The sequence below is a fragment of the Homalodisca vitripennis genome, chromosome 1 (genome assembly GCF_021130785.1).
Source record: "Homalodisca vitripennis isolate AUS2020 chromosome 1, UT_GWSS_2.1, whole genome shotgun sequence".
NCBI classification, from domain to species: domain Eukaryota; kingdom Metazoa; phylum Arthropoda; class Insecta; order Hemiptera; family Cicadellidae; genus Homalodisca; species Homalodisca vitripennis.
The window spans coordinates 135,414,964-135,430,463 of NC_060207.1; the positions used below are offsets into that span (position 1 = coordinate 135,414,964).

General features: G+C 37.3%; 1 protein-coding gene across 1 annotated transcript in view; it reads left to right on the plus strand.

Annotated features, from left to right (window-relative positions):
* The first annotated feature begins 298 nt into the window (after window positions 1–298).
* The window catches only part of LOC124371702, an 85,344-nt gene continuing 70,142 nt past the window's right edge, over window positions 299–15,500 (plus strand). Inside the window, exon 1 of the mRNA XM_046830045.1 lies at window positions 299–485. Within this exon, the coding sequence (XP_046686001.1) occupies window positions 372–485 (114 nt within the window). The 5' untranslated portion in view covers window positions 299–371. The remainder of the gene's footprint in view (window positions 486–15,500) is intronic.

The following is a 15,500-nucleotide window of genomic DNA, read 5'->3' on the forward strand; positions in this document are numbered from 1 at the left end:
TAAATCAAAATGTATAAATTGTTTATCTCTCAGTCTTTGAGTCAATTGTCAGAAATTAACTGATTTTCAATTATTTTCGAGTACACAGAGGATATTTATTGATGTTTACTAAAAAGATCCAAAAACAGTCATAATTAATTTGGTAATGGTCCTCTTATAATTGTATTGTAAGGTACGGCACTTTGATTCAATTACATGACTCATCGGCCGAAGTTTGTTCTCATGATAACGTCACCACTGGCTGAGACAGTTCAGCTGATCTCTCATGTACAACAATGGAGCCACGGCCGACAGTATACTGTGTGCATTGTGCACTGCCGTTGCCACCGGAACAGCCAGTCGCGCGCCACCCGTTCTCCCGCGAACCCGCGATGCTGCGTTCCTCTCTTGGCGTACGCGTGATCGTCGTCTGTCTTGTCACATTGGTCGTTTCTGTTTCTTCAGAAGACTATGATTTGGATGACAGTGTCGAGGAAGCTGTAAAGGTAATAAATGTTTATAATATGGTGTATTAGAATGGGGGAACATGTTTATAATCAATGCTCCGATCTTCCCCCACCTTTAATAGTTATTAATGCAAATAATAAAGTAGCCTATATATTTGATACAAAAATAAATTGTGAATGGTTTCCAGAAATGTGATGCAAAGTAATGGCAACCTTCCGTATTATTATATTTTAGATCATTCGTAATCAACAAATAAAAATCTTTTCAGTATCCGTACATGTTCCATTTTATCTTATATAATTTTATAAAATATAAATTTAAATTAGTAAAACATATGTATGTTAATTTTTGGGGGATGTGACTTGATCAACGTTCCTGTTAATTTGAAAATAGTTCATTCGTATTTCAAGAAAGTTTGAATTTTTATACCATAAATGTAGTATTTTAGGCTATTAAAAAATAAAATAAAATATAAAACATATTCTTTTTGGTGGGAATACTTCATATTGTTTATTATTTATATTGGTTAAATTTTATGTAAACGCAATTTTAATAATTACATGTTTGTTTGTATCGCTATATAAATAGCAGCTTAAAATTACAAAGTCGAATAAAGTTATAGTTATGAGAACTATGAAAAGACTACATCTACACTTATATGAGCAACATCGATCCGACAGGATATCACGGAGTTATCCACATAGTCTCTGTATTTCACAGCTTCACAGGCATTTATAAAACTACTTCATTAAACACCACCTTTTTAGTATTTGTTGATGTTTCTAGATTAATTATAACCAATAATATTAATTTGTAAGTTGAAAAGTTGTAAGTTGTCTCACATGAAAAGACAAATTTTACACCTTATATTGTATATAATTCTTAAAGATAGATATAGGTCTACTAGTTTATACAAAGAAAGGTAGTCAGAAAAGATTTACAGAGTTAACAAGCAATTTCAATTCTATCTTCTGCTATCTTTTATACAGCTTATAATCTTTCTGCATAATAGGACATAATCTGACATTATTTTCGTTTTTTATGTTTCAAAAGTTTGGCCATTTTTAATGGTCAAGTCTTATGTTTTGAAACTCATTCAATCTATGTTCCTCACTATTCAATATCATCAGTATAAAATGCAAAGGAGTGTGTCAGGAAAATATCTCATATGAATTGCAAAATATAAAGAAATTCGTGATACAATAAATAAGCTACAGTATAGGCTAATGGACGAGAAATTACAGCGCATAATTTCTACTGTGGTAATCTTATTAATTAAAACAACAACATCTCCTTATGAATTAAACCTCTGACCCCTCGGTTACATTAGCAACCTTACCCCTAGGGCCTAGGCTATGGAGAAGGTTAAATAGAATAATCTTATTAATTATTTAAATGTATTCACCTATTAAATAACACAACTTACATTCAGTTTCTAAGTTATTCGTTTAACTTAAAATCGTTTATACATCAATAAAAAGCTACGTTTTTAATCGAGTGTGATTTTTGTTGGTCCAGGGGTAAAGAACCAATTTGAATTGTAGACTATAATAAATTACACTATCTACATTCTTTTGAAATCGACGAAAAGAAATTTCCCTAAAAGAAGTTTTGGAGGGTATCAAAAAGATTAAAATATCAAACGATGATGTATTGTGAAGTCACAATGTGACACAGCTAGAATCAGAGCTACACTCATCAGAAACGTAAATGAAAATTAAATCACCGTCAGCCAACCATAACAGAAATATTGGACTAAAAATGTAAAAATGTTGTTGTGGCTGGCGAAGAAAACTAAATCCTTGTGCAAAAGGCTAAAAAATCGGAGAAAAGATGTGTTAAACCTTTTTATACCTTCTCATTTTAAGCTCCTCTAAAACTAGCGCGGCTGATGGCTGATTCCTTTTTCGGGCAAAATTCTTCTAACGCTTTCACGAACACTTGGTTTTGTGCTTATGCAATGCAAATTGGCTCTGGGCTCTTAGGCTGTACAAGAGCGCCTCTTTGAACGTTATCATTCCATCACAGAGGCTTATACGAGAATAACTATAAAATTTAGAAAAGCCCAACCCGCCATCGAATTTGAAGTTCCTCTTAGTTAGAAGAGAGTCCGGAGGCCAACTCCAGATTCAGAAACACATAAAGGAGCAGTTAAGTTCAAGTACAGAGTGATCCAAGTACAGGGATCTGGATAGTTGTTAAAAGTACTATATCTTAATAAATTGTTCGGCAAAATACTAATTTTACCTTTGAGATTCGGAACAGGCTAAATCTATTCCAGCGGTTATTATGTAGACCATCTAAGCCATATTTGACTTCCACACTATTTTATTGCACCGTTCTTTATCCGGCGGATGTCATATTTTTTTGTTTATTTGTCCAAATAGAAGATCGATTATAACACATTCAAGACTTATTACATTTCTAAAATCTTCAAAAAGGATTAGTTATTGCATGTTTTTTCAGGGAGGCCTTATATTCGCCCCTGCTCTACCGTAGTATGCAATAAAAATCCGCGAAGGGGCAAGAACCGTTTTCCCATAAAAACGATTAGTATAATAAAAAGCTGAAATGCCGTTGACTTGAGGAAATCCCCTTTTGCAGTGGAAATGCGAATAATAGGGAATTCTGGAAGGCGTTAAACTTATCGGTTTGCACGAGTGAAAACCGTCAGTGAGCAACTGTGAAATGTCTGATGGATGCTTGGGGTCTGTTTGTGAGCCGTCAGCGCCAACCACGCACGACGTCTCGCCCGAGAGACAGGCAGACGCGGCGGCCAGTCTCAGATGTCTCGCCTCTCGCGGGAATGTGATAATGAGGTTGGCCCAATCTCAAAGTCAGATTTTATTTTTGCCAAACCAATAGTGTTATCTAGCTTTAAGTGGTGTGGTTAATTTTAACACTCTTAAAACCACATTTCATCATTTCCTCCAGTTTTAAAAAAGAAAAAGAAGAAATATGAGTTTCTCATCAGTTTTTCTGTTTGAAAAGGCCTTTAAGAAACCAACACTATGGTTTCATATCTAACTTACTTCCAGATTAGTGATGAGTTCTTTTATGTCATTAATATTGAATTAATGATTTATTATTCTTGTGGTGTCCTAATGTTTTCCAGGCCACTATTATTAGTAGGAAATTGTTAAGAAAGTTTCTCTTCAAAGATAATAATAATCATATTATTGGTTTATACAACATTAAAAACCCGGGATCACTCACGTGCTTAATAGTAGTAACACAATTACTCGTGTGTTAGGATGAGTCTAACATTCGGTAATATAGAATAAAAACAGATTTTACAGCATACCTCTACTATATTACGTATAATTATATTGAGAGCAGTATATTATTATACAATATTTAAACATATAGTGTTTCGTTTTTAGTAAAAAATATTTGATGTCAATAGACGATCATGAAAAATTTAGAATGGCATTCTTGTGTCTCTATTCAACATTGTAATATTATTAAAATTTTCATTAAAATAAAAGTGTAAAGTCGCAGATTGCCACTAAGCTAATCTTAAAAGTTTACTCTCCATACAACAGCAGAGCGGATATCTATAAACCGCACTGTAGTAGCGGTTAGCACCAGCTGATGGTGGTAGTTGTGGGTGTAATGACTGGGTATAAACTGCAATTGCCCGGGGCAACGCTCTCAGGTTAGTACAGCAGCAGAGCGGGCATCTATAAACTGCACTGTAGTAGCGGTTAGCACCAGCTGATGGTGGTAGTTGTGGGTGTAATGACTGGGTATAAACTGCAATTGCCCCGGGGCAACGCTCTCAGGTTAGTACAACAGCAGAGCGGATATCTATAAACCGCACTGTAGTAGCGGTTAGCACCAGCTGATGGTGGTAGTTGTGGGTGTAATGACTGGGTATAAACTGCAATTGCCCGGGGCAACGCTCTCAGGTTAGTACAACAGCAGAGCGGATATCTATAAACCGCACTGTAGTAGCGGTTAGCACCAGCTGATGGTGGTAGTTGTGGGTGTAATGACTGGGTATAAACTGCAATTGCCCGGGGCAACGCTCTCAGGTTAGTACAGCAGCAGAGCGGGCATCTATAAACTGCACTGTAGTAGCGGTTAGCACCAGCTGATGGTGGTAGTTGTGGGTGTAATGACTGGGTATAAACTGCAATTGCCCCGGGGCAACGCTCTCAGGTTAGTACAACAGCAGAGCGGATATCTATAAACCGCACTGTAGTAGCGGTTAGCACCAGCTGATGGTGGTAGTTGTGGGTGTAATGACTGGGTATAAACTGCAATTGCCCCGGGGCAACGCTCTCAGGTTAGTACAGCAGCAGAGCGGGCATCTATAAACTGCACTGTAGTAGCGGTTAGCACCAGCTGATGGTGGTAGTTGTGGGTGTAATGACTGGGTATAAACTGCAATTGCCCGGGGCAACGCTCTCAGGTTAGTACAGCAGCAGTGCGGGCATCTATAAACCGCACTGCTGTAGCGGTTAGCACCAGCTGATGGTGGTAGTTGTGGGTGTAATGACTGGGTATAAACTGCAATTGCCCCGGGGCAACGCTCTCAGGTTAGTACAGCAGCAGTGCGGGCATCTATAAACCGCACTGTAGTAGCGGTTAGCACCAGCTGATGGTGGTAGTTGTGGGTGTAATGACTGGGTATAAACTGCAATTGCCCGGGGCAACGCTCTCAGGTTAGTACAGCAGCAGTGCGGGCATCTATAAACCGCACTGCTGTAGCGGTTAGCACCAGCTGATGGTGGTAGTTGTGGGTGTAATGACTGGGTATAAACTGCAATTGCCCGGGGCAACGCTCTCAGGTTAGTACAGCAGCAGTGCGGGCATCTATAAACCGCACTGCTGTAGCGGTTAGCACCAGCTGATGGTGGTAGTTGTGGGTGTAATGACTGGGTATAAACTGCAATTGCCCCGGGCAACGCTCTCAGGTTAGTACAGCAGCAGTGCGGGCAACTATAAACCGCACTGTAGTAGCGGTTAGCACCAGCTGATGGTGGTAGTTGTGGGTGTAATGACTGGGTATAAACTGCAATTGCCCCGGGCAACGCTATCAGGTTAGTACAGCAGCAGTGCGGGCAACTATAAACCGCACTGTAGTAGCGGTTAGCACCAGCTGATGGTGGTAGTTGTGGGTGTAATGACTGGGTATAAACTGCAATTGCCCGGGGCAACGCTCTCAGGTTAGTACAGCAGCAGTGCGGGCATCTATAAACCGCACTGTAGTAGCGGTTAGCACCAGCTGATGGTGGTAGTTGTGGGTGTAATGACTGGGTATAAACTGCAATTGCCCCGGGCAACGCTCTCAGGTTAGTACAGCAGCAGTGCGGGCAACTATAAACCGCACTGTAGTAGCGGTTAGCACCAGCTGATGGTGGTAGTTGTGGGTGTAATGACTGGGTATAAACTGCAATTGCCCGGGGCAACGCTCTCAGGTTAGTACAGCAGCAGTGCGGGCAACTATAAACCGCACTGTAGTAGCGGTTAGCACCAGCTGATGGTGGTAGTTGTGGGTGTAATGACTGGGTATAAACTGCAATTGCCCCGGGCAACGCTCTCAGGTTAGTACAGCAGCAGTGCGGGCAACTATAAACCGCACTGTTGTAGCGGTTAGCACCAGCTGATGGTGGTAGTTGTGGGTGTACTGACTGGGTATAAACTGCAATTGCCCGGGGCAACGCTCTCAGGTTAGTACAGCAGCAGTGCGGGCATCTATAAACTGCACTGTAGTAGCGGTTAGCACCAGCTGATGGTGGTAGTTGTGGGTGTAATGACTGGGTATAAACTGCAATTGCCCGGGGCAACGCTCTCAGGTTAGTACAGCAGCAGTGCGGGCAACTATAAACCGCACTGTAGTAGCGGTTAGCACCTAGCTGATGGTGGTAGTTGTGGGTGTAATGACTGGGTATAAACTGCAATTGCCCGGGGCAACGCTCTCAGGTTAGTACAGCAGCAGTGCGGGCATCTATAAACTGCACTGTAGTAGCGGTTAGCACCAGCTGATGGTGGTAGTTGTGGGTGTAATGACTGGGTATAAACTGCAATTGCCCCGGGCAACGCTCTCAGGTTAGTACAGCAGCAGTGCGGGCAACTATAAACCGCACTGTTGTAGCGGTTAGCACCAGCTGATGGTGGTAGTTGTGGGTGTAATGACTGGGTGTAAACTGTACTTGCCCGGGACAACGCCCTCAGCTCTGTTCCACCATCCTTTGAGAATTCTTACCGAAAATGAGGTTTATTCCTCAATTGTATCCATAGGAGTATTTTATACCTCTCTGGTATCACCAATATTTTGAAGTTGGAGATATAATTCCTGATGAGAGGACTGCCATAATAGGGCTTCCTCAGGACTCTATTATTGGTATTTTTCTTTTTTCATTATACCTCTTATTACTTACACAAGGAATATAACATAAGTTTCGTGTTATTCTTCTTTTTCTTTAAATGGTAATTATCTTTAGAGTGTTAACACTTTAAGTGACTAACTTAAATGTATTTTGGAGACATACATTTTTAACATTGACATAGAAACTAAATTTTTACCAATCAACTAATAATCTACCCAAATGATAAATTGGTGCAAACAATAACACTAATTAGAATGTTTATCTGAATTTAGACCAAAACTAAAGCTTAGAAAAGTTATAGTCGCATTTAATCATCGTTACGCTGATAAATTAAAAACATAGATTCCATAGTAAATAAATGCGATAATTGGAAAAATGAGATCCATATTTTTTTAATTAGAGTTTTTTCCTATCATTAACAGACTTGCAACATGATTGCCTATAATGTTAATGTAATACATGCCTGAACACATAGCAACTGTAACGTTATAATCAATGACGTACCATTTGGTAACATCATGATAAGAGAACTTAAAATTTACCCAATTGAGTAGGCCTATATTTTATTGTTATTTTTAGGCATTACTCAGTTTAAGATAAATTTGCAATGTTAAGGTGTTACATTCAACAATAATATTCTCTTAAATAATGTAAAATCTTATTCTTGTGTTTTACATATTTTTTTACAATTGAGCTCGAGCCTGCCCCCACCCAAGAAATATATAAAACTTAAATTAATGAGCCTTAACAGATTCAACAAGGATTTAATGCAGGTAATAAGAAAGACATTTTTGTTATCCAGAACAATTGAAGGGAACTACTGTTACTTAGAACTAAAGAGATGATTTAAATGCATCATATAAGGAATAAAATTAAGCATTTTATAACACACAGATACTAATGATAACTTAAACATGTTTTTGTAACATAAACCGACAGGTTTTGGAATGCAAAGGAAATAACTGTCTTTATTTGGACAGCTTTTAAACAGGAAATTTTTGGAAAATGGTTCGCTTTTGTTTTTTAGAGGGGTGTCCTGAGTTTCATTTTTCTATCTTTGTCCATTGAAGGTTGAGCAGGATCCATCTATGCCTTTTACTTAATTAATTTCAATGAGCTGTCATTTTGTACTGGATTGAGAAAGAAAGCTCTAGTTCCTACTGTTCTTCTTTTATCAAGCTCTTTTAAATGAGGTGCACTTAATGGGTCTTTTCATTTAAAAATTGTTTAGCCGTCCCCTCCCCAAATCCTTTTTAGGGGAATAGGCAAAGTTGTAGCAGTGACTAAAAAGTTCACTTCTGTTTCTTACAAAGGTGTCTCGAGTTCTATCCCTCCATCTATATCAATCAAAACTGAACAGAGTGTATCCATATTTTTAACTCCCATTGTATAAAGAAAGTGTCCTGAATTACTTACCGACACCTAGCAAAAAAACCATGAAAGATAGAGGCCTGAAGTTTTGTATATACCTTTATATTGCACCCTACAGCCTTACGAAGTTATGTCTTTTCTTTACATCAGGGTTGATAATAAAGTTGTGAAAAATTCTATAAGAAATGTATTGCAGGAAAGACATTTTATTTACTAAAAGAACCTGTCAAAAAGTAATTTAATGTTTTATGTAAACATTATAATATTAGAACATAATCATATGTATGTTAATTCAATTAATTCAGATAATTAATTGAATTAGCATTTTAGATTTATTGATATTTATAGTCTTGAAAGCAAAGAGTACCGTAAGCATAAAAATAACATCATTTCTTATTTCAATACTTTCTGTAATAACTTTTAGAGCAGGTAGGTTATCCAGATTATAAAATTGGAAGTTTTAGTAAAATGTACTTTTAACTGAAATTCTGAGTAAATATTAAGTACGCAGAGCTCAAGTATTTCAGTAGTGTAGTGCAGAAATTATCTAGAGTTTGCTACAAAGCTATATGTATGTTTTCTTGCAAACAAAACAAACTCAACTGTGGCACCAGAAATATCTTAGACCGGATGTATATTACAATGACTGAAAGTAGACGATTTACTACCAAAATAGCCTTCTCAAACCTGTGTATGCATACTGAGGTTTAGGCTGGTCGTCCACTGGAAGCGTATTCAAGCGTCTTCACGCTCGCGCGATACAAGCGTAAACAAGCGGCTTCGCGCGACAGATCCCACAACCATGAGTCAGGTAAAGCCGCGTCCACTGCAGGCGCCAACTCCTGCGCAGCTACAGGCGTACTCACGCTCGCGCTACACATCCCGTCTGGATGGGATCTGTCGCTCGTACACGCTAGTACGCCCAGAGTCCAGAGAGAAGCCAATCGTCCACTGTGTGTTTGATTTTGTTTTTATTTATAGATTGTTATATTTTGTGTTTAATAGTGGTTTTATTACAAAAATGGAAGACAATACCGGCAAGTTTATTAACACAGTAAGATTGTTTACACCGTTGTGGGATATGAAGGACAAGCGGTATCATTCAAGGGATATTCAAAGAAAAGAAAGGGGCAAAAGTAGCTCAAGAAGTTGGAGAAGAAGGTACGTTTGTCGACTCTAGTATTTAGTAATATATAAATATACTGCATGCTTGCATTCAATTATAATAACCTTAGATTTGCCTATGTTAGGTTAAATAAAGTTAGCTAGGGTTTGGTAAACCTAGCCTACATTATTATAAGTACATTATATCAATAATGTAACAAAGACAGTATTAGTAATATTATAGAATGATAAACCTAACCTAACCGCCACAGTGCGAAGTATAATAAAATTTTAAAGTTTGCTTTGTATTTTAAAAGAAATTCCAAAATTAATTGCAATATAAAAAATATTATCGATCCAAAACGTGTCATAAATGATTTTGTATAAAAATATTTTACAGTATTATAAATGCATTATTAAGATGTAATACCATGAACAAAATTGTGATTGTGTACTGCTTAACAACATTTACTTCAAGCAAATTCATTTGGTAAAATAAATAATCAAATTTTTTTTTATTATTTACAACTTTATTTTATAGTACAAGTAACAGTATGTAAAAATACTCCTAATTCACAATGTGCATTAAACTTTGTCACCACTTTATACAGTTTCCAATTCAGAAAAAAAGCCACGAACTTGTCCCTTACTGTATAGGCTGCGTTAGAGCCCCTATTTTCACCCAAAGAAGTAAATCTAACAGGTCTGCTAGTAGTGTTTGTCATCATTACTATCTTCTTGGCCATGTGGTAATACTTGTTGTTTCGCCTTCTTTGTCGATGACAATGTTATGCAACAAGCATATGCATTGAACTATGGTGTCAACAAAGTCTGGCTCCACTTCAATGCCTTTCAGCAGCAGTATCAATTTGTTGCTAATTATACCGAATGTGCATTCAATAACCTGGCGAGCTTTAGAGAGCCGCCTGTTTGAACAGCCTTTTTAGCCGGATCCAAATTGTCTCCTGGAAACGGTCGCACGAGATAAGTTTTGAGTGGGTACGCTTCATCGCCAAGAATAACATGGGGAACCTTTATGTTCGTTCCTGGCAATGGAGCGAATGATTGTGAGCCTAACGCTCCTTTTTTCAAGATTTTCTGAAAGATACGAATGAGAAAAAATTCCTCCGTCACTTTCTTTGCCATAACCGCCAACATCGACAGCAATAAACTTATAGTCAGGGCCCGGCAACACCTTGCAATACAATCGAGAAATATAGTTTTATAATTTCTAAACATGCTGCCAGAATGTCGTGGGTTTTCGTATACGTACATGTTTACCATCAACACAGCCTACACAGTTTGGGAATCTCCATCTTTCCCAAAATCTTTGTTTGATTGATTCAATCTCTTGGTCTGTTAAGGGAAAAGCCATGTGGGTAGCTTGCAATTTGTCCAAGATTGCCTTGCTTGTTTCCTTAACAATCCTCCCAACTGTTACATCAGACATCCTATAGGTGTACCCCAATGTCTTGAAAGATGATCCTGTTGCAAAGTACCTGTAATTGAAACAAACCATTATAGCACAGCAAGTAAAACAACTATGTCAGGGAATCCTACGTCGGATAGTGCAAAGATTGCCAATGGTTGGAATAAGCTAAATGACGTTAATTTTATCTCAATCCATGGTTAATAGAATTTTTTTTTCAGTGGCTGAATTGAAAAAGAGGTGGAAGGGACTTCGAGATGCATTCAGAAGAGAATACAATAAAAAATTGCTGAAAATCAGGTCAAGAGGCACCTGTGAATTTGAATCCTCGTGGCCATTTTTTGATCAAATGCTTTTCTTGCGTGACGTTATGGAACCTAGGCTGCTCAAGGGGAACATTCCTCCTCCGGTAAAAATATACTGAAACTGAAAACTCTAAGTATAAGATGCTATTGAAGAAGACCTAGGATTAGAGAGCGAAAAAGATGATTCATTGATTGAAAACTCCAACAGCAACTCTGCAGTTCATCTCAGCGAACCACAACTAGCGCCAACTGCACTTCAAAAAATGGGACCACCCCTAACAACTCCGACTAAGGGAAAACTCAAAAGATTGGATTTCGACAGAAATAACAGTGACCGAGGATCTCCAGGAAAGAGCAGCTCAAATAAAAAAGAAGAGGTCAGTAGATGTCAGTGATGCGCATTTCCTAGAAATTGAGAAAGCTAAGCTCAAATTGTTTGAAACATCTGCTTCATTGAAAAAATGACAGTGAACATCAGTTTTCTTATACGCCTACCTTATTTGAAAAATATTCCAGCAAGCCGGCAACTCCAAGTAAGGAATAAACTTCAGCAGGTTTTTTGATCGACGAACAAGAACGCAACAGTTTTGACGCAATCAATTACAAGGATCCCTTGCCTTCAACTGTGAATCAATCACCTGAACATTCATCTTGGAGTAATAGTGCGTACACAGGATACAGTTCCGATGCTACATCCGAATCGTCGTGGGATGTTCCACCAGTAAACTCTCCATTGCAAAATTTTTGTAACAAATTTTAAGAGTAAATTTCTCAAAGTTCAAATGTTGCCAACCAATGTAGCTCAAGTTACAATTCACAAATTATTTTTTTTAATTATTGATTTGTTTTTTATACAAACCACAAAAAAGGAAGTAATTACTTATTTAATACAAATTAAACTGTAACGAAGTCTTAAGTAATAAAATATTATAATGTGTTTAAAATAGTTTAAATATTCCACTCACCTTAAAGTCACACTTAGAAGTTCACTAGGTGAAATCGTCTCCCTAAAATTTGATTCCTTTGAAACACTATGCTCTATACTATTCAAAATGTAATTAAAAGTGTCTCTTCTCATCCTATAATAGTCAGAAAATTTTGCTGTTTCTCTTTCCAAATCGTTATGTAAATGATTATACTCGCCCATTGTCTTCCTCTTCTGATAAATTGGACTCATCCAACAATACCTTTTCTTACTAACTTACTAGCTGCCATCCGACGCCTTAAGAGGTAAGTACTGTCGAACAAGTATAACTCCTCTACAAAACTATAAGGTTACAAAAACTAGATAACTAACATAACATAATAAACACACGTCTGTCTGTAAACGCCAACTCACGTACAATGACAGCGCATATTCGCTTCCAGTGGACGAGGCCTACGCTCGTCGCTGCTCAGCTTGTAGTTGCTCCTTGCCTCTCGTGTAAGCGCGAGCGTGAAGACGCTTGAATACGCTTCCAGTGGACGACCAGCCTTAAGCGCGCGTACGTGTGCGTGAGTGCGTGCGTACGCGCGCGAGCGTGTAGTGTGTTTTGATCGGGGAAACAAGACAAATTCATTTATGCCACTAGAATTACCTTACACCGGATTAAACTAGAGTGGCTGTAAATATACACTCTTTATTATATTTTCTTGATCGTGGCAGCATGGGAAACTCGGGAAACTCAACCACTTGATCTACGCACCACTTAGCTCTTCGGCGTCAGTTTCTTCTCTCGCCGTCCTATTTATGGGGGCATATCAATTACACGGTTTAGACTCAGATTTAGCGAGATCCTTTACACAACTTTATCCTTTATATATTTACTATTTGAATAACAATTCGGATGATTCAATAATAACTGTTTCATTTAAATTACTTCCATCGTGTTGTCTTACGTTTACTACACTCAATCTCTTGTAGGATGATCAGCACTCTTATTGTAGGGAGAAAATATACAAAATTTATACTCCCTAAGGTACACATTTGGCTAACCTGGAGTTTACAGATTAATAATAGATTCGTTGATAACTTAAAGAAGTCGTAATCCAAATGTATTTGAGCTTTAACAACCACGACACTTAAGTTTTTATTTTTGAGGTGACCAAGTAACAAAATGAAACAAACACACACAAAAATACATTATTCATGACTCAACAAGTCCTTCTTAAAGTCTCTCTATTCCAACGATAATTCTTAATAGGTCTTAGAAACTCGAAATTTGGTACATAGGTTCATATTGGTCCATGGACAAATTTCATTGATATTGAATTCAAAAGATCAAAAGTACAGATATGTAAAGAATTGCCGTGAAGATTTAAAACGCCTCCCACATTCTGTCGATTCCTTTGATTATCACTATACTCGTATTTTAACGTTTAAATTTATATTTTGAGTCAAACTAAGTACTACAGTAATTTTCAATCGTAAATTATATAGCATTACGTACAGTTCCAGCAAAAACCTATTACAGTTCAAGTATTCTACAATTTTAAACAATAACAATTTTAATCTTTAGAGAACTCAAGAAAAATTTTAAATTATAGGCTACCTGTTGTTAATTACAATATAATAAAATCTCAATTACTTTTTTATACACAATGGATACAGTACCCTGTACAGAAATGTGGTGAATTGGAGTAGACTCGTTGCTCTTTTTGGAGCTGAAATAATATTGTGTAGTCTGTTGTACAGTTATATATGTTCAGAAACATTTAGGCTGTTAATTAGACAGACTTCCTGAATAATACTAACAATTTCAATATCGTTTCATTTGTACAGCTCTTGGCGATTATTCCTTTGCAGTTCCGGATGTTTCAATATTCAGCCTGTCTCTTTCCATTTGCCCATCCATGATTGTTATCACGACCGAGTACAGCAAGGCCCACGCAATCAATTAAAATGTAAATTTACGTCACGCCCTTTGTGTCGTTTAACGCCTCGTTCAGGTCGTGAAAAAGGTCAATTACATCAGATACAGGCCATTATAGGCTAAACAGCTCCTCATAATTTTACTATTCAGCCTGAAGTACAGAATAGCGTGTCTGCTCTGTTTGGGATTCTGTTGTTGAACATGTACTTCAATTTATCCATTTCGCTCACAATCTTAGTTTGTTTACTGCAATATAAAAGATGAGTGAAATATTGTATCCTGGCTCAGGCGGAGGAGACAGACGTAGTGCTCTGATCCCAATTATATAGTTGCCTACACATGTTTAAGACAGACTTTTTAAGTTATGGGATGTTTTTTCGTTTCTGAAGACGAGCTTTCTATATGACCTAAGACTCATACTATTCTTTGGTAAGCTATTGTAAATTACTCTACTTAACCAATCCTTGGTTTTTTTAATTTATTTGTACATGAATTTTGTATTGGAAGCTGGATTTGGCATACCTGTGGATCATGTTTCTCTAGATATGGAGTTGTCCTTTCGTCGTTATGTAACCTGATGTAATATTGTGGAGTGCATGTCATTCTCAGCACGGACAAATACTCCGTTACATGGCGTCCTGCGGGCGACGTCAAATATTCAAAAGCCCAATTCCATGCAAAACCAAGAGCTCCCTTCGTTGTAAAGGGCGGGCTAACAACACGCCTATCTTAGCCAGTAAGAAGGACAAACCTTATCATCCACAGGACAATACACTAATCACACTTTTTCTTCGAGAAAAACGTTACACAGCTAAATGAATTAAATAGAAAAGAGCACACTTGTATTTTATATTTAAATGTTTAGAGTCTTGCCTTGTAGGAATGAAAATATGATACAAATATTATTTTTAGCCAAACTGAGGCACATGTACATCTTCAGTACTAAATATTAATTCATGTTGTCGTATAATACGTGTTAATAAAAAAGCTTAAGTAGGCCAAGCTGATGTAGGGATACAAATCTCTTCAAGAAGAAAGCAAACACTCAAAATTTTGGATATGGTAGTTTTAGTGTGTGAATTTAAAGTGCATTTAAGATCTAAAACATACGAGTTGCTCCGATCTGAACCTCTTTTTCCAAACTAATAATTAAAAAATACCATTGTATATAGAACACTTTTACACGTAACACAATAAAATAATACAAAAAAATAAAATAAATCATAAAATGGTCGTCTGGGGTACTCCCAAAAACTTCGTATGGATCCGATGCTTAGGACCAATAAACGTGATTCAATCACAGAAATTAGTTTTAAAAACACCTGTTTCTGGATATTACAAAAAATGGAGCAATGCGAAAACAATGTTATGGGGTGCACTATACTACAAAGTAATTCATTTCACACAAAAATTACTTTCTTTTTTAAAAAAGAATGTAAGGCATTCTGTTGTTTCAAATGAGTCTATATTGCCTAATACAACAGAATCGTAGAGAGGGATTAGATCAAGCCATGTTTATTTTTGTAAAGAACATCTTCTTTTAAGATTTTAAAGAATTTGAGTTTTTGGACATGGTTCTACGTTTTTAGACAGAGTGGAGTTTATAGTGATATGGTCTGAAGGATTGTGAACCATTCTCTGCTAGTGGGCTAGT